This window comes from Quercus robur, chromosome 10 (assembly GCF_932294415.1).
Source record: "Quercus robur chromosome 10, dhQueRobu3.1, whole genome shotgun sequence".
Lineage (NCBI taxonomy): Eukaryota > Viridiplantae > Streptophyta > Magnoliopsida > Fagales > Fagaceae > Quercus > Quercus robur.
This window is the reverse complement of record NC_065543.1, coordinates 42,517,223-42,536,471: the sequence shown is the minus strand read 5'-3', so window position 1 is coordinate 42,536,471 and position 19,249 is coordinate 42,517,223. Positions and strand designations below refer to the sequence as shown.

Genomic DNA, 19,249 nt, shown 5'->3' with positions numbered 1-19,249 from the left:
AATTTTTGATATTTGGCACATCAAATATTAATATCCATGCTTTATGAGATGTTCTAAATTTCAAAATTTTTTACAACATGCTACAATGCGTTTTCATTTATGGAACCACACTGTAGCATGTTGCAAAATTTTTTATTATTTGTTTATTCAAATGCAACCATGTTGGTTTCAAATGCTTTAGTGTTGGTTTTTTTAATATTATTTTAATGTATAAAATTGAAGAATAGAAGATGTGATGTATACTGAATTGTAAAATAGTGTGTCAAAATAATAAAATAGAATTTTTTCAAAAAAAGAATTGTATTTTTGATGTGTTAAAATAACATTTTTTTGCAACTCCTAATGAAAATGCTCTTAGGGCATAAGATATTAAATTATTTTAAAAAAATTAATTTCATGACAAGTATAAAAAATTGTAAAACAAATTATTATTATGTTACTTAGGATTAGCAAAACTGGACACGACTCGCGAACTTGACATGACACGACATGAAATTAGTAGGTTATGGGTTGAGATTTAATGGGTTCATGTCGTATTCGGGTTGACACAATTGATCAGTTTAATAAATGGATTGGGTAAATGTCCATCACATGGAACCCGTTTGACCCTTTTAATTAAATAGCATTTTACCAATATACCCTTCAAACCCTAGGTATATAAACTTCTTAATTGTTGTGGTTTATTTTCTTTGACATATTATGATTGATTATATGTGATATTAAGATATGTTTTAGTTTTGAATTATTATTTGTAATGCAGTTATTAATTCTAATTTTTACATAAAAATATTTATTTGTTTGGGTTTTCATAATTCATATCAATTTGTTTAATACTAAAATTATTATTATTATTTTCGTTTTGATAAAATCTGATAAACGGGTCAACACGACTAACTCATTTAATAAATGGATTGTATTAGGATTGAGGAATCTTGACCTGTTTAATGAACATGTCGGGTTAGGATTGACCTATATAGTCTAATATTCATGGCTCAACACGACACGAACTCGACATGCGAACACGAATTGCCACCCCTACTATTACTAGTCTCTAAGCACACACGTTGTACGTGCTAGAGGTTTTTATATTTTTTGGATAAATATTAATAATTTGTATCAATTATAATTTAGATTTTTTTTTAATTTTTCAAACAAATAAAATCCTAAATTTTTATTAGTTCTCTTTTTGAATTCAAAATAAAATTTGTTATTTAACATTTATGACTTTATTTCTAAATGAAGTTACCTTTCATTAATGAGAATATTTTTAAATCACATAAAATCCAGTTAAAATATGAGAATCCTCTTATATATAGTATAGATAAAAAAAAAAAAAAAAAAAAAATTCTACAAAAATTTCTTATACTAATGCAGACATTTATCAACTTTTTCATTCTAAAAAATACTTTAAAAAAATGAAAAAAAAAAAAAGAAAAAAGAAAAAAGAGAGTCAATTTTTACTTTAGAGTTGGACGATCTTTCATGCAAGGTATAAGTTGATTTCTGTTTGATCTCTACACATGGGATTAGAGTGGTTGGCGAATATAGTATCACATAGAAAGGTATTCACTTCCCTGACTGAAATAAACCAAATGACAGACTCCACACCATCAAACAAGAACCTCCATGGCAAGGTGGCCATTATCACCGGAGGTGCAAGTGGCATGGGCGAGGCCACGGCACGCCACTTCGCCGCTCACGGCGCAAAAGCCATCGTCATCGCGGACGTCCAAGACGAGAAGGGCCAAACCGTCGCTCTATCAATCGGCTCCAACATCTGCACCTACGTTCATTGCGATGTCACTGACGAGGAACAGGTTAAAACATTGGTAGACACCACAGTCAAAGCGCACGGACGCTTGGACATCATGTTCAGCAACGCGGGCATGGGGAGAGCGACTCACACGTGCGAGCAGAGCGTGTTGGACGTGGACTTGTCGGCTTACGACAAGGTCATGGCGGTGAACGCACGTGGAATGGTGGCGTGCGTGAAGCACGCAGCGAAGGCGATGGTTGAAGGGCGCGTGAGGGGGAGCATTGTTTGCACGGCGAGCGTGGCGGCAACTATGGGCGGCGACAAGTTCGTGGACTACGTGATGTCGAAGCATGCGGTGCTGGGGTTGGTGAGGTCTGCGGGCTTGCAGCTGGGGGCTTATGGGATACGAGTGAATTGTGTTTCACCAGGGGCTGTTGGGACACCACTGCTCAAAGACATGTTTGGGGTTGAAGATGAAGAGGCAGAAAAGGTGTACGAGTCGAGTGCCGTCTTGAAAGGTGGGGTGATGGCACCCAGAAATGTGGCGGACGTTGTGGTGTTTCTTGCTTCTGAGGATTCGGAGTTTGTCACTGGGCATAATTTTGTGGTGGACGGCGGGTTTAGTCTCAAAGTTGGCCAATGATCCATTAAAAGCACACTTGTGTGAGTTGTGTCACAAAGGTTTCAGGAAAAATTGTCAAATCCTCTATTAAAATTGTTGAAGATGCAATAAAGAATTAATTAATTGAACTATTTAAAGGTCTCTTATTAAGTGTTCTAGTGTTGTTTATTGGGAAAAAGGAGGTGTTTTGGTGTCATTCTATTTGGAAAACTCACAAAATTTTAGTAGTAGTAGTAGTTGTTCTTTTCTTTTCTTTTTTGTGGGGGGGGGGGGGGGGGGGGGGTGGGGTTGGGGGGAGGAATGCTCTGGCGGTGCTATTTTCCCATTCAAATGTGAATGTTTGAGTTTTGGACTGGTCATGACTTATGGTTGCGGGACACAAGAAGTAATATTGGGTTTTTGATCATGCGTTAACATTTTAAACATAGGAGGAGGGAAAGGGAATCACAAAGATAGGCACCATTTTACCGTTTGAAAATACAAGCTAAATATTAAAAGATGCTGTTTAAAAACATGTTTTATTTTTCTTTACTGGTTTTGGTTAGGACTCAGGTCGCTTCCTTGCTTATTTTTTATTTATGAAAAAAAAAAAAAAAAAAAAAAAAAAAAAAAAAAAAAAAAAACATGATTTATATTCACTAGTTTTTGCTCTTTAAAAGCAAGAGAAAAGTAAAACCATTACCCTCAAGTGGAAGCTTTTAGTTTTTATGGACAAATTTTTAAAACCTCATTTTTTCTCACTTAACTTTTTCAAAGTACAAGTATATTTTAACACACTTTCAACAAAAATATATGAGAAAAAAAAAAGGTAGATAAACTGTTCCAAAATGGAAACTAGTCAAGTCATAATGGAAAGTCAAGAATTGCTTTAATTTTGAATTGAAAACTCAAAATATTAGTAAAAAAACTTGAAACTCAACTAGTTATTTTTGGTGTTTCCAAAAGAGATAGTTGGGGTTCCAATCCTTCTTCCTTAAATATTTAAAAAATAATTGAAAACTCATAAAGAGGCCTTCTCAAAAAAGAAAAAAAAAGGGTCACTCCTTTATAATATGCTTTTATATGCTATGTGATGGGACTGACGAACTCACCATCTGATGGGACTGACGAACTCACCATCGAGACCGACGAGGCTGTCCTCTGAGACGAATTAACCACATGTCCATATCACTGACGAAGGTAACAAAACCATTCAATACAGCCAATAATGTCCCGAGCGGTTACAAGACCAGCTGTACAGACCGTTAGATGCCTCATTAAGGCACACATTACTAAGCATGAGATGTTACCAAAAGAGACATTAAAGCCACATTAACAACCACAACGGCTAGGGGCTGTGGGAGCATATATAGAGCCCTCACAACACCAACACAAGGTACACAGACACACCTCAAAGTATTTCTAGTTATTCTGATACTTTGTTATTTCCTCAAAGTTCTCTTATATTGACTTTGGCATCGGAGAAGTTGTGGCAGACACCACACCGGTGTCCACCTTAAGGAAGCTACCTTACCAGTTTTACAGTGACACCGATGAAGATACGACTCTATCTGGACGAACCTACAAGACTAACGATTTGCACTTCATCACTATGAATTGTGATAGTAGGGTTGCACCCTAAGCAAAAGTCGAAAGGAAAATTACAACCATTTCGCACAGGTTGTATTTCTAAAACGAAGAGATACGACTCCATAATAATATAAATGAGATTGTATCCTTAAACCTAAGCCATACAAACTCCATAATCTATATATATATATATATATATATATAAAGTTGAAACGTAGTATTTATTGTTATTACACTTCTGTTAAGCCACATTAGTGACCACATCAACCACCTATGTCCAACATTTTCTCTCTTATTTTTAACTTTTTTTCTTATTAATTTCTCAACTTAATGTTATACTTTATCCAATTTTTACATTCTCTTTTACTTTTTTACCTCCCTATTACTATTTACCTTAATATCACTTTTACAGTATCCTTTTATCTTACTTTATTTTTTGCTTTTCTTATTCCCTTCCTCTTACTATAAATTTACAATTTTCTCTCTCATTCTATACATTTCCCTCTCTTTCTCTTTCTCTAATTTGTTTTTTCATTTTTTGGTGGATTTTTAAAAAGAAATTTTGCATCTCTACTTTAGGTTGATAAATAATTTTTATATTATTTAGAACTCTACTTTGGTTTAATGTGATTAAGTTGTCATCTTTTTTATTATGATTTATTTTTCATAGATGTTATCCTATTGCATTATAAAAATAATATTTAAAAATATAAGGTTATTTTATTACATAACTTGGATAATTTGGTGTTTATCACTATATATTTTTATTTTTACTTTTTTTCTTCTCATATTATGTTCTATAAATTTCTTATTACTCTCTCTCTCTCTCTCTCTCTCTCTCTCTCTCTCTCTCTCTCTCTCTCTCTCTCTCTCTCTCTCTCTCTCTCTCTCTCTCTCTCTCTCTCTCTCTCTCTCTCTCGTAACTCTACTTTATATTGATGAATCATTGTGATTTTTAAAACTCTATTTCAGGTTCATACATTTTGGTGTTGTAGCTCTCTCTCTCTCTCTCTCTCGTAACTCTACTTTATATTGATGAATCATTGTGATTTTTAAAACTCTATTTCAGGTTCATACATTTTGGTGTTGTAGTTTTTAGTTGCTCATTACAAGTAGTATCTCTCTCTCTCTCTCTCTCTCTCTCTCTCTCTCTCTTATAGTTTCAATTTGATTTTTGTTCGAGTTAATACTTGATTATTTTGGAAGTAAAAATTTGAGTTTATATAAAAAATAAAAAAAAAAAAAATTCTTGGCTATGCTAATTCTTGGTCTATTTCAGTCAACTTCATCTATTTGGTTTGGTTCAGTCTACTTTAGTCCACTTTGGTCCATTTCGGTCCAAATCGATCTACTTCGGTCAATTCAGTCCAATTCAGTCTATTCGATTTAGTTTGGTCAATTTGGTTCACTTAGATCTATTTTGGTCCATTCAGTCTACTTTAGTCAATTAGGTCATATTTCTAATAGAACCAAAATGAATTGACGAGGACAAAATAGACCGAATAGGACTTTTGAATATTTATCATTTTTAGGGCACATATTTCTAATTTTTAATGACTATTTTGTTTGTGTGTTTTAACTTAAAAGTAAATATTTTATCTCAAATATAATAAAATTTCATACTTTTCAACCTAAAAATTAAGAAGGAAAAAAATAATTTTTGAGCTAAACTTCAAAATGCAACCTATAAGAAAAAAAAAAAAAATATATATATATATATATATATATATATATATATATATATATATATCAATTTAAGGCCCAATTAGTCCAAAATGGACTGAAGGGGGACCAAAATTGACTGAGTGGACCAAATAGAAATTTTTTAAATTTTAGGAAGAACAAATTATCTTCAACAAACTTTAGAGAACAAATTATACATTATGTTACAATTAAAAATAATTATTTACTCTCACGCATCGTGTGAGTTTGCGACTAGTAATAGTTTGATAGGAATGAGATTGTATTTATGAAGTGTTAGGAATTTTCCCTATCAAATGATGCAAATGAATAATTATTAGGTACTTTCAAAGTAAGATGTGGTGCTTCTTTTTCTTTGAAAAAAGTTTGGTCCTAACTTGTTTGAAGCTTTGGGCTCCAACCATTGGTAGGAAGATGACATTTATGCTTATTATGTGCATTGCACATTACTCAATTAACTCAACTACCAAGTGAGTCATGTGCATTACACATAATATAGCGTGTGCCATCTTTCTATTGATAGTTGAAGCCGAAGGCTCCAAACATATTTAGAGTCAAACATTTTCCTTTTCCCTTTATCAAAGCAAAGCCTTCTATTTTTTTGTCTTTCATGTATGTTTCTTGTTCTCAAAAAAATTCTTTGTTGATTAAATTAAAAAAAAAAAAAAAAAAAAAAAAAAAAAAAAAACCATGTGTTGCTACACTTTCCATCTACATTATTAACATAATATTTCATGTTTGTTAATTTTAGTAGAAAATTGTTTTCTAAGGCCTCTTTTTAGGTTCTTAGTTATGTGACCGTTATTCTATATTAGACAAATCAAGTTAGCTCAATATATTTTAAAAGGGTAAAAAAAGAGAAGATTTTGGGCCATTTAAAACCCAAATTTCATCCAATCACATAAATTGCGCTTTTATTTGAAATTTTTTGGATCCGGATCCTCTGTATTCCAAAGTGAAATGGAGAGGTTTCATTCATAGCTAAGATGTATTTAAAGTGGATCCTAGTTCATTTTCATTTTCGTTCGTTAGAATTTACCATACTTGTGGCTCATTAAGATGTTTTCTAGACTCTAGAGTCAATTCCACTAGTAAACATGTTTTCACCATTGTTCGGAATTCTCTTAGCCTTTCGAGGAATTATCGAAATCCGTTTAGTTGAAATTTCTGACATTTATTATTGGGTACATGCTCTTGCTTCCCAAATAACCATCAATCACCGCTTTGTTGATGTTGAATCCAGATCAAACCTTTTCTTATAGGTTCTTTTGACTAAATTTTAATATTTGAGGGTGCCAAGTATAATTATTTTGGAGTTAAATTTTATTATCTTACACACATATATAAATATATAATAATTAAAAAAAAAAAAATCTAGGGGACGATGAACCCCTGGTCTAGTTTTGGAAATCATACTTTTTTTTTTGAGAAGCAGGTGCATGGTAATCATACTTAGTTTTACTTTATGAGTATTTTAGTGAATAATTAGAGCATTAGCATTGGGAAATTGCAATGCTATTCTATTTTACAATTCTAAAAACCACTTTATCATTTATACCATCCTATTTTACAATACTTCCACATCCCAAACTTCTATTTTTATTAAAATATTATTTTTTAATCTTTCTTTACTATTTTTTTCTAACTGAAACTTTTGTTTTCCTAGGCTTTCCAACAGTTTTTTTTTTTTTTCCTCTCTTTCTCCTTCAGCCTTTAGCACCAGCTCAACACACAAAGCCACACACAGACCCATCGGAACAAAAACCCAGAAAAACCCAAGCCACCACTACCCACTGCCCACTGCTCACCAAAATCCCACCGGAACAAAAACCCAGCGTCACAACAGAAGGAAAAAAAAAAAAAAAAAACAACCCATCGGAAACCCATCGGAAACCCAGAATAACCAGTCACTTCAGCCACAACCCAACCACAACAAAGCCACACACACACAAACACAAACCATCAACAGAGCCACACAAACTAGGCCGCCGATCAACAAACCCACCACCCAAGCCACTGATCAAACCATCAAACCATCAACGGCCACCACCTAAGCCACCGATCAGCAAACCCAAACCACCGATCAACAAACCCACACCCAGGCCGTCGAAATACCCAAAAATCGTCATCGGAGCCACCATCGGAGCTACCGATGATCCACCCAAACGATCCACCCACCGATCAACGGATCCACCATTTCAAACCCACCGATCAACCGATCCCAGCCCAATGATCCAAACCCAGCTCACCGATCCACGCTAATCCAACCTCCAACCTCAAAAATCCAAAACCCAGCACCGGTGCAACGAGAGAGAGGCAGGCCGTGCGATGAGAGATGAGGGAGCGGCTGTGTGAGATGGGTGAGAAATTTTAGAGATGGGTGAGAAATTTTAGCAATGAAGCTTCGGAGAGGAGAGAGCGGATGGAGAAAGAGAAGGAAGAGTGAGAAGAGAAGAGAAAAAATGAGAGGGATGAGAGAGAAATTTCGGTTGAAATAGGAGGAGTATAATATTATTAATTTTTTACAATTCTGTGAACAGTACAATTCTATGTATAGAATTGTACTGTAGCAGTATTGCAAAAAAATTTGCAATACTGCTGTTTACAATTTCCTGATGCAATAGGTTTTTAGGTGTAAAATGCTAAATTTCTCTTAGATATAGCATTAGCATTTCCCAATGCTAATGCTCTAAGGCAGAGGAAATCTTGTGTTCTTAGGACGGCCGAAAGACATAAGCGGTCCAAATTAAACCAGCAACAATTCCATCTTTTATTAAAGTTTAGTTTTAAAATAATATCTTAAAAATTTTATTAAAACAAATATTTTTTATAATAAATTAATCACATGTCATGACCATTTATAAATTTAGATGACGAAATTTAAACTTTAACCTTTATATCTTGAATACGTGGAAATTAAGGGAGAATCAATCATGGAAATCTAATTTGGATGTGGCTATAATGGTTCTTATCTATTTAGAATACAATAATTGAGGAGCCTGTATAGATCTATATGGTGTGGGATCAAGTGAGAAATTATGAATTGTTCCTCAAGTCAATTGTGATATATCTTCAATTACCGGTCTTAATCTAGATCTCGTGCAATACGCTAGATGCAATATCTTATGGATGGTCGAGATAAAAATATAAAAAACTTAACTTTTCATCTCAGTCGTCTAATAAAAAAAAAAAGATAAAAAGTAAAAATTTAATTATTTTTTTAAAAAATAACTACTCTTTTTGTTTTGATCGGCAGTGAAGATTCTTAACTTTTCATTTTGACCATCTATAAGTAGGATGTTCCATGGGATCTGGATTTATTTCAAGTTCCTTGATAAATTTTTTCGCATAATGCGGAATATATAGTTTAGGCCCCTCATAGTCAATTAGATGTGCACCACCTTAAACTCCTAGTCCAATACAAAGATCAAATAATTTAAAACTAGATTTCAAAAGATTTTACATCGGTTGTTGCAGAATATACCTTCCAAATCAATTAGAAATTTTTCCTGATGCGCTACTTTGTTTGAATCGCCGACTTTGAATAAAATTGCGAGGGTTGTTTTCAGGAGGACAAAGCTAATAAGCACCTTTCCATTTATGGTCCTCGAGTAATCCCAAAAACCAAAAAGTAAAACAATCGAGAGCCATCCTCATAAGATTTAAAGACGAAATTACATATATAGGTATATGATTGATTATTTTTAAAAGGGTCCCAGTGCTCTAGGGACAGAAATTAATAGATTATCTTTAAACAAAATTTAATTTTACTTTTGTAAAAAATATAAAGAATAATAAAAAATTCAATTACTTTTTTTATTATAAAAAATTTCTAAAACAAAAAAAAAGGGACATCCATTAATTTTTCATATCCAAAAACTAAAAAGAAGCGGTCAAAACTCAGAGTTGGATGATCTTTCATGCAAGGTATAGTAATTGATTACTGTTTGATTTGTCTACATATGGGACCAGAGACTAGAGAGGTTGGCAAATATTGTATCACATAGAAAGGATCTTAGGATTCACTATTCAGTTCACTCCCTGATTGATACAAACAAAATGACAGACTCCACACCATCAAACAAGAAGCTCCAAGGCAAGGTGGCCATTATCACCGGAGGTGCAGGTGGCATAGGCGAGGCCACGGCGCGCCACTTCGCTGCTCACGGCGCCAGAGCCATCGTCATCGCCGACGTCCAAGATGAGAAGGGCCAAAACGTCGCCGTATCAATCGGGTCCAACATCTGCACCTACGTTCATTGCGATGTCTGTGACGAGGAACAGGTCAAAGCATTGGTAGACACCACAGTCAAAGCGTACGGACGCCTGGACATCATGTACAGCAACGCGGGCTTGGGGAGAGCGACTCACAAGTGCGAGCAGAGCGTGCTGGAGGTGGACTTGTCGGCTTACGACAAGGTCATGGCGGTGAACGCGCGTGGAATGGTGGCGTGCGTGAAGCACGCGGCGAGGGCGATGGTTGAAGGGCGCGTGAGGGGGAGCATTGTTTGCACGGCGAGCGTGGTGGCGACTATGGGCGGCAACAAGTTCGTGGACTACGTGATGTCGAAGCATGCGGTGCTGGGGTTGGTGAGGTCCGCGAGCTTGCAGCTGGGGCCATATGGGATACGAGTGAATTGTGTTTCACCAGGGGTTGTTGGGACGGCACTGCTCAAAGACATGTTTGGGGTTGAAAATGAAGAGGCAGAAAAGGTGTACGAGTCGAGTGCCATCTTGAAAGGTGGGGTGATGGCACCCAGAAATGTGGCCGACGTTGTGGTGTTTTTTGCTTCTGAGGATTCCGAGTTTGTCACAGGGCATGATTTTAAGGTTGATGGTGGGAATAGCCTCAAAGTTAGCCAATGATCCATTAAAAGCACACTTGTGTGAGTTGCACAACAAAGGTTTCAGCCTTTCAGGTAAAATTGTGAAATACGATTTCAGCCCACATAGTAGTGTGTACGAAAAATATGTAATAATCATTAACTAAATAATATTTCTGTATATTTGTATATCTTGTCCTCGTAATTTTACTGGTATGGTGCGTGGGCTCGTTTGTTGCTATGTTGGTGACTGCAAAATAGGCTGTAGTTGAAGATGCAATAAAGAGTTAATTAACTTGAACTATTTAAAGGTCTCTAATAATGTGTTCTAGTGTTGTTTATCGAAAAAAAGAGGTGTTTTGGTGTTATTCTATTTGAAAAACTGACAAAGTTTTAGCAGTATTTTTATTCCAAATCGGGAATGCTCTGGTGGTGCTATTTTTCCCATTCAAACGTGGATGTTTGAGTTTTGGACTGCAGGACTGGTCATGACTTTTATGGTTGTTGGACACAATTAGAAGGACGAGGGAAAGGGAATCACAAAGGTTGGCATCACATCATCAACAGACAGCAGCAGTCATTGAAAGAGATTTTTCCCTTCCCAAGTGATTTTTACTTCATGATAAGATTAAGAGATATAGAAAGAGATTAAAAAAAAAAAAAAAATTGTTAGATGATGGGAGAGAGAAGGGAGAAGAGTAGTAATGCGATAGAAGCAAAATCAAGAAAAAATCAGAAAAGAAGAGATGTTTCAGATTTGAAGAAATGTTGTTATCAGATCCAACATGTGGTGAAATGGTGGAGGAAGTTTGGAGTAGTACAAGGGATCCAAACCCAAGCACAGCCATTCTGAAAAAAGTGGCTAAATGTGAACAAAGATAAAGACAATTTTGGGCACGTGAGAAGGGAACTAGAGATAAAGAAGAACCAATTGGTTTTGGCCGAGAATGAGGCTATGGTGAGTGGAAATAATACTCGGGTTAGGAGCCTAAGAATGGAGATTAACTTGTTGCAAGACCGGGAATCAAGGATGTGGTGTCAAAGATCTAGGGTGTTGTGGTTAAGCAAAGGGGACAACAATACAACTTTCTTCCACATAAGACTACAAAGAGATTTAGAAAGAATTTGATTAGACGAATAAGAGACCGGAATGGAGCTTGGTTGACCAATCAAGAGGAAATAGGGCACGTGATGGAGAGTTACTACAAAGATCTTTTTTCCACCTCCAATCTGATTCTTGATGTTGACTCTCTTGAGAAAATCCCATGCATGTGACTGATGAGGTGAATGCGGACTTGATGAAGGAATTTACAGAAGTGGAAGTGAAGGAAGCCTTGAATCAGATGGCTCCTCTAAAAGCATCGGGTCCTGATGGTATGCCTCCGTTGTTTTATCAACACTTTTGGGGGACGATGCAGCATGATGTTACTTCAGCCATTCTCTCATGGTTGAATTCAGGTATCCTACCCGAACCCATTAACCATATACTCATTACTCTTATCCCTAAAATAGCTAATCTTGAACATATGTCTGAATTTCGCCCTATTAGTCTTTGCAATGTCCTTTATAAGATTTATTCTAAGGTCTTAGCTAATAGGTTGAAGAAATTTTTACCTTCCCTAATTATTGAACATCAATTTCCCTTTGCTAAGGAAAGACTAATTTCAGATAATATTATGGTTGCTTTTGAGATCCTCCATCATATGAAGCAACATAATTCAGGGAAACATGGGTTTATGGCTATCAAATTAGATATGAGTAAAGCCTATGATCGGGTGGAATGGGTGTATTTGGAGAGGCTTTTGGAGAAAATGGGTTTTTGTGCTAGATGGTCGCTCTCATGATGCGTTGTGTGCAAACGGTGTCATACTCTATTATGGTGAATGGGGAGCCAATTGGGATGATCCACCCTAAGAGAGGAATTAGGCAAGGAGACCCCTATCTTCTTTCCTTTTCCTTTTATGTACAGAAGGACTTCATGCTCTCATAAAACACTCAGCGAGGAATGGGGATATCAAGAGCTTTTCCTTGTGCAAACGAGGCCCTAAGCTAACCCATTTGTTTTTTACAGATGATAGCCTGCTTTTTTATAGGTCAATCTCTGAGGATTTCCATAATGTGTTGAAGATATTGGGTAAATATGAGCCTTGGTCAGGGCAAAAAATTAACAAAGATAAGACTGCAATCTTCTTTAGTAAATCCACCATGAATGAAGCAAAATTAAGCATAAAGAATCTCTTCCAAGTCCAAGAACTGAAGTCTTATGAGAAATATTTGGGTCTTCCCTCTTTTGTAGGTAGAGGAAAAAAAGGCTAGTTTCAATTACATAAAAGAAAGGGTTTGGAGAAAACTCTAAGGATGGGAGGGTAAATTGCTTTCTCAAGCTGGTAGAGAGGTTTTAATCAAATCCATGATCCAAGCTATCCCTACTTATGCTATGGGATGCTTCAAATTACTTTTGGGCCTTTGTGACGACATTGAGGCAATGATAAAGAAGTTTTGGTGGGGGCAAAGGGGAAATAAAAGGAAAATTCATTGGATCCGGTGGAGTGAATTGACTAAATCAAAAATGGTAGATGGTATGGGTTTTCGCGACCTGGCTCATTTTAATGACGCCCTTTTGGAGAAACAAGCGTGGCGGCTCTTGCACAATAAGGAAACCCTCTTCTACAAAGTTTTCAAAGCAAAGTTCTTCCCTAATGACTCTTTTTTAGAAGCTATAGAAACAAGTTTCGGGTCCTTTGCTTGGAAAAATATACTACATGGCCGGGATGTTATCCTAGATGGTGCTTGCTGGAGGGTGGGGAATGGAAAGTCCATAAAAATTTGGCAACACCATTGGCTGTCCTGAAGACATCCAACCAAGATACTCTCCCCAATAGTGGAAACAATGGAAGAAGTCACAGTGTATTGCTTAATTAATGAGAAAACTAGAACATGGAACGTTGTGATGATAGATGGAATTTTTGCACCACAAGAAGCTAAAGAAATAAAGAATATCCCGTTGGCTAGAAAAGACACAGAGGACTCTATGTATTGGCCATGGGAGCATGATGGGAGGTATAGTTGTGAAACTGGCTACCGGTTCTTGAAAGAAGATGAAGTTGGTTTTCAGGTGGATGTGAATCAAGACAATGAGATAGGGCTCTAGAAGAAGATTTGGGCTCTTGAATGCCCAAATAAAGTAAAAAATCTAATTTGGAGGGCTAGTCGTAACTTTCTCCCATCGAAGTGTAATCTATTCTGGCAAACAATTATTACAAAGCAGTGTTGTGATCAATGCAAGGAAGAAACTGAAGACGCTTTGCACACGGTGTGGAGTTGCAAAATGCTAGACAGAGTTTGGGTAGCGAATAGCATGTGGAGTTTTTGGAGCCAACGGAGCTTTTTAAGTTTCAGCGAGCTCTTGGCCTGGGTTTTTGATCATCAAAGGAATCCGGTACTGTTTGCATTTAATATTTGGTCCATATGGCACCAAAGAAACCAGGTACGAACTTAACAAAACCATCGTCCCCTTAACCAAATCTCACAGTGGGCTCACGACAGCTTTGTTGAGTTCCAAGCGCTGAAAATCGCACCACTCCCCAGTAGACTGGTGAGAAGGGCACGGTGGAAACCTCCTGACAAGGAAATGTTTAAAATCAATTTTGATGGCGCCATCTTTGTCGAGGACAAATGTTTTGGACTGGGAGTAATCATTCGTGACAGGAAGGGACTTGTTATGGCTTCCATGGCTGCCCGGATTTCACAACAGCTCCAGCCAATGGAAATCAAAGCTTTGGCTGCCAACAAAGCCCTTGAGTTTGCTAGAGAGATGGATATTAAAGTTGCCGTTTTGGAGGGAGACTCTCTACTGGTGATGAAGGCGCTGAAATTCAAGAACACTGGACTAGCCTTGTTTGGTTTACTACTACAGGATTCCTTAGATTTATCTTCTGGGTTCTCAAAATTGTCCTACTTTCACACTAAGAGAGAGGGCAACACAGTTACACATAATTTGGCTCAATTAGCTGTTAATTTTACAAATTGTATAATATGGATGGAAGATGTTCCAACTAATGTAATGACTTCTTACCATGCTAACTTAGCTGGTATTTCTTAATCTATTGCACCACAGTGCTGTTTCTCAAAAAAAAAAAAAAAAAAAAAAAAAAGTTCAAAACAAATGAAGAGAGTATTTCACCCAAAATTCAAATACCGTTGAAAATTGGCTGGAACAAGATAGAATACATGGTCGATATGCATCCAATTCTACTAGAATTTAACTAGAGATGGAATAAGGGGGGTTTAGTGAATAAGGCAATGGAGAGGAAATCTAGTGTTCATTCGACTAACCCAAGAAATAAAGTGGTTAAAACCAATAACAGATATTGGGCGGGTTGATAGAATATTTTTTAACCAATTAGCTATTGACTGGTTGGAAAATTTTCAACCACGGCTAATCCACCAACCTAAAAAAATGGCTGGTCGATATAAAATTTGGGCAACTTCAACTCAGCAGATTAGGCAGGTTAGTTGGATTAGTTTTAATTATATGTTGTATACTTAAAATTCAAAATTTATTTTACCATTTAGCTAGGAATAAATTTAAAAAGCATTTACTCTAAATCCTATAAATCATTGAAGGACTTGCAAGAAAAATATAAACCAACCAAAGAAATTAGAAGAAGTGCCTACTTTCTCATAGATCTATAAGGTGTGCGATCAAGTGAGAGATTTATAGATACTTCCTCAATTCAATTGACCTATATCTTCAATTACTGGTTTTAATCTAGATCTCGTGCAATACACTAGATGCAATATCCTATGTATGGTCAAGATAAAAATGTAAAAAACTTAACTTTTCATCTCAGTTGTCTAATATAAAAAGATAAAAAGAAAAAGAAAAGTAAAAGTTTTATAAAAACTACTCTTTTTATTTGATTGGACAGTGAAGATTCTTAACTTTTCATCTCCACCATCTATAAGTAGGATGTTGCATGGGATCTGGATTTAATTTCAAGCTCCTTGATAAAATTTTCATCAAATAATGCAGAATAGTCTAGGCCCCTCCTGGTCAATTTATTATATGTGTATGATTGATTACTCTTAAAAATCCTTTAAACACAAATAATTAGGTACACATTATTCTTGTTATGTATGATTGATCCAACAACCCAAATCCCTTTTTTTTTTTTTTTTTTACTCTTTATTTTATTTTATTTTCTCTTTTAAGTTTTTTAATCTATATGTTTTACTTTCTAGAATTGTCTTTGTCTTCTTTTTCTTAATTTAGATCTTGTGCAATACATTAGATGCAATACCTTATGAATGGTTGAGATTAAAAGGTAAAAAACTTAGCTTTCCATCTCAGTTCTATAATAAAAATAAAGATAAAAAGTTAAAAAAGTGAGAAGTTAAAATTTTAAAAAACTACTCTTCTTGTGTCATTGAATGATGGTGAATCTGGTTATTCTTAACTTTTCATCTCGACCATTTATAAGCAAAATATTACTAGGGATCTAGATTTAACTTTAAACTCCTTGAGAAAATTTTCACATCGAATATTGCAAAATAGTCTAGCCCCCTCCTAGTAAGTTAGATGCACCATCTTGAATAGTAAACAATAAAATTGTGCCAACTATCATATGTGTATGATTGATTACTCTTAAATCCTTTAAACATAAATAATTAGGTACACATTATTCTTATTCTGTATGATTGATCCACCAACCCCAAACCTTTTTTTTACTCTTTATTTTATTTTATCTTCTCTTTTAAGTTTTTTAATCTATATGTTTTACTTTTTAGAATTGTCTCTAGCTTCTTTTTCTTAGGATCTGTTTGGATAAAACTTATTTTGCTGAAACTAAAAACTGAAAATACTGTAACAAAATAATTTTTAAATGTGTGAATAGTATCGTGGGACCAATTTTTAATGAAAAAAATTGTAAAAAAAATGAGATTTGTGTGTCCCATAACTGAAAAGTTACTGAAAATTTGTGTAAAAGGTACTGAAAAATTAATTAAAATAATTTTTAAACGCTAAAAAGTTGATTAAAGTGTTGACAAGTTGCTGAGGTGTGCAATAAGTTTGGTACCAAAGTCAACAATTACAACACAGCTGAGAAAGGAAAAAGAAAAGGCTGAAACGCGCAACAGTGTAAATGCAAACGTGAATAATCCGTATCCAAACCAACACTTAATCTAGATCTTGTGCAATACACTAGATGCAATACCTTATGAATGGTCGAGATTAGAAGGTAAAAAACTTAGATTTCCATCTCATTTCTATAATAAAAATAAAGATAAAAGTTAAAAAAAGTGAGAAGTTAAAATTTTAAAAAACTATTCTTCTTATGTGATTAAATGGTGGTGAATCTGGTGGTTCTTAACTTTTCATCTCAACCATCTATAATTAGATAAAATTTTCACATCGAACCATGGTTTTAAAAACCGAACCGATCAAAGAACCGTTTTTTTTTTAAATTTTCGGTTCAACCCCGGTTTTTGACCGATTTTTGGCCGGTTTTCCGGTTTTTGACCGGTTATTGACCTTTTAACCGGACCGGATTGGCCTCCGGTTCCCGGTTGAACCGGTCAGACCGGCCGGTCCGGTCCGATTTTTAAAACAGTGCATCGAACATTGCAAAATAGTTTAAGCCCCTCCTAGTCCGTTAGATGCGCCACCTTGTATTGTAAACAATAAAATTGCAAGTTGTTTTTACGTTTTCAGATGATAAAAGGTAATAAGTAATAGACAACTAATATTAAATTCAAATATTCCAAGTGTTACTGTAGCGCGTTTTGCTTTTTTTTTTTTTTGGGTTCAGCCCACAGTTGTTGACCATTCAACTGTAAACAGTATTTTATGTACTGTTTATGAATCCTACAAATTACACTTTTCAATAATTTTTTCATTAAAAATAGGTTCCACATCACTATTTATATATTTAAAAAATATTTTACTACAGTATTTTTAGTTTTTAATTTCAACAAAATAAGTTTTATCTAAACATACCCTTCAAGTTTAGGGAGAACAACCTCTATCAAATAACCCATTAATTTAATGGCCCTTGAGTAAACCCAAAAACAAGAATCAAACAATTCTAATTCTTGTATGATTGATCCACCAACCAAATTATTTTTTTTTAATTCTTTATTTTTATTTTTCCCTTCTCTTTAATTTTTTAAATCTATATTACGATTTCACTTTTTAGAATTGTCTTTTTCTTCTTTCTTCTTTTTTTTCTTTTTTTCCTATTTTTTTTCCTCCATACACGTATTCCTATTCTTATCCTCTATCTTCATTTTTACTTTTATTTTTCCACCTCTTCAATCTTACAGTTATCTCAAGTTCTCAGACGGAGAGAGAGAGAGTGTGTGTGTAGGCCTTTCGGTCCAATCGCCCATATGGATCATTTTGTGGGGTTAGATTCTCTTAAATAAAGAGGAGATGCTCTTAAATAAAGAGGAGATGCTCTTTCATTGAAAGTTGTAGTGCTTTGTTACTATTTGATTTGTAATATATGGGACCAGAGTAGTTGGCATAGTATCACATAGAAATTAAAGGTTTTCATTCACTGCTTCACTCCCCTGATTGATACAAACAAAATGACAGACTCCACACCATCAAACAAGAAGCTCCAAGGCAAGGTGGCCATAATCACCGGAGGTGCAAGCGGCATGGGCGAGGCCACGGCGCGCCACTTCGCCACTCACGGCGCAAGAGCCGTCGTCATCGCCGACGTCCAAGACGAGAAGGGCCGAAACGTCGCCGCATCTATAGGTCCCAACATTTGCACTTATGTCCACTGCGATGTCAGCGACGAGGAACAGGTTAAAACGTTAGTAGACACCACGGTCAATACGTACGGACGCCTCGACATCATGTTCAGCAACGCGGGCGTGGCTCGAGCGACACACGCGTGCGATCAGAGCGTGTTGGACATGGAGTTGTCGGCTTACGACAAGCTCATGGCTGTGAACGCGCGTGGAATGGTGGCGTGTGTGAAGCACGCGGCGAAGGCGATGGTTGAAGGGCGCGTGAGGGGGAGCATTGTTTGCACGACGAGCGTGGCGGCGAGTATTGGTTGCCCCAAGTACGTCGACTACGTGATGTCGAAGCATGCGGTGCTGGGGTTGGTGAGGTCCGCGAGCTTGCAGCTGGGCGCGTATGGGATACGCGTGAATTGTGTTACACCAGGTGCGGTTGGGACGCCACTGCTGAAGGACATGTTTGGGTGTGAAAATGATGAGGAGGCAGATAAGATGGTAGAGTCATGTTCCATCTTGAAAGGTGGGATGCTGAGACCCAATAATGTGGCGGACGCTGTGGTGTTTCTTGCTTCTGGGGATTCGGAGTTTGTCACTGGGCATAATCTGGTGGTGGATGCTGGGTTTTCTGTCAAAGTTGGCCAATGATCCATTAGAAGCACACTTGTGTGAGTTCTGTCACAAAGATTTTAGAATTTTCCATCTTATGTCTATGTGTTGTGCTCGTAATTAAGTGTTCTAGTGTTGATTATCGAAAATAATGGAGGTGTTTTGGTAAAGTTTTAGACTTTTATTACTAGTTTTTATTCCAAATCGGGAATGCTCTAGTGGTGCTATTTTGCCCGTTCAAATGTGGATGCTTGGGTTTTGGACTGGTCATGACTTGTGGTTGTGGGACACTGAGACGTAATATTGGCTTTGTGATCATGCATAAACATTTTTACATGACCTTTTTACTGTTTGAGAATACAAGCGAATAAAAGATGCCGTTTAAAAACACGCTTTTTTTTTTTTTTTTTTTTT

General features: G+C 36.0%; 2 protein-coding genes across 4 annotated transcripts; both read left to right on the top strand.

The window, feature by feature from the left end:
- Positions 1-1,501: 1,501 nt before the first annotated feature.
- LOC126702541 ((-)-isopiperitenol/(-)-carveol dehydrogenase, mitochondrial-like) lies at positions 1,502-10,775 on the top strand. 2 transcript variants are annotated; one of them, XM_050401263.1, is made up of 2 exons: positions 1,502-2,274; positions 10,390-10,775. In XM_050401263.1, the coding sequence occupies exons 1-2, from the start codon at positions 1,521-1,523 to the stop codon at positions 10,512-10,514; spliced, it is 879 nt and encodes a 292-aa protein (XP_050257220.1). In that variant the 5' UTR covers positions 1,502-1,520; the 3' UTR covers positions 10,515-10,775. The 2 variants fall into 2 exon arrangements, with proteins under 2 accessions (XP_050257220.1, XP_050257219.1); XM_050401262.1 differs by lacking the exon at positions 10,390-10,775 and having other exon boundaries at positions 1,502-2,491.
- LOC126702542 ((+)-cis,trans-nepetalactol synthase NEPS1-like) lies at positions 9,647-19,005 on the top strand. 2 transcript variants are annotated; one of them, XM_050401265.1, is made up of 2 exons: positions 9,647-9,768; positions 18,126-19,005. In XM_050401265.1, the coding sequence occupies exons 1-2, from the start codon at positions 9,708-9,710 to the stop codon at positions 18,872-18,874; spliced, it is 810 nt and encodes a 269-aa protein (XP_050257222.1). In that variant the 5' UTR covers positions 9,647-9,707; the 3' UTR covers positions 18,875-19,005. The 2 variants fall into 2 exon arrangements, with proteins under 2 accessions (XP_050257222.1, XP_050257221.1); XM_050401264.1 differs by lacking the exon at positions 9,647-9,768 and having other exon boundaries at positions 17,799-19,005.
- Positions 19,006-19,249: the final 244 nt, after the last annotated feature.

Excerpts from the sequence above, each read along its gene's own strand:
- LOC126702542 (XM_050401265.1), top strand. The coding sequence starts at position 9,708 with ATGACAGACTCCACACCATCAAACAAGAAGCTCCAAGGCAAGGTGGCC. Across the intron at positions 9,769-18,125 it reads GGTGGCCATTATCACCGGAG|GTGCAAGCGGCATGGGCGAG; the intron begins GTGCAGGTGGCA and ends TAATCACCGGAG.
- LOC126702541 (XM_050401263.1), top strand. The coding sequence starts at position 1,521 with ATGGGATTAGAGTGGTTGGCGAATATAGTATCACATAGAAAGGTATTC. Across the intron at positions 2,275-10,389 it reads GTCGAGTGCCGTCTTGAAAG|GTGGGGTGATGGCACCCAGA; the intron begins GTGGGGTGATGG and ends CCATCTTGAAAG.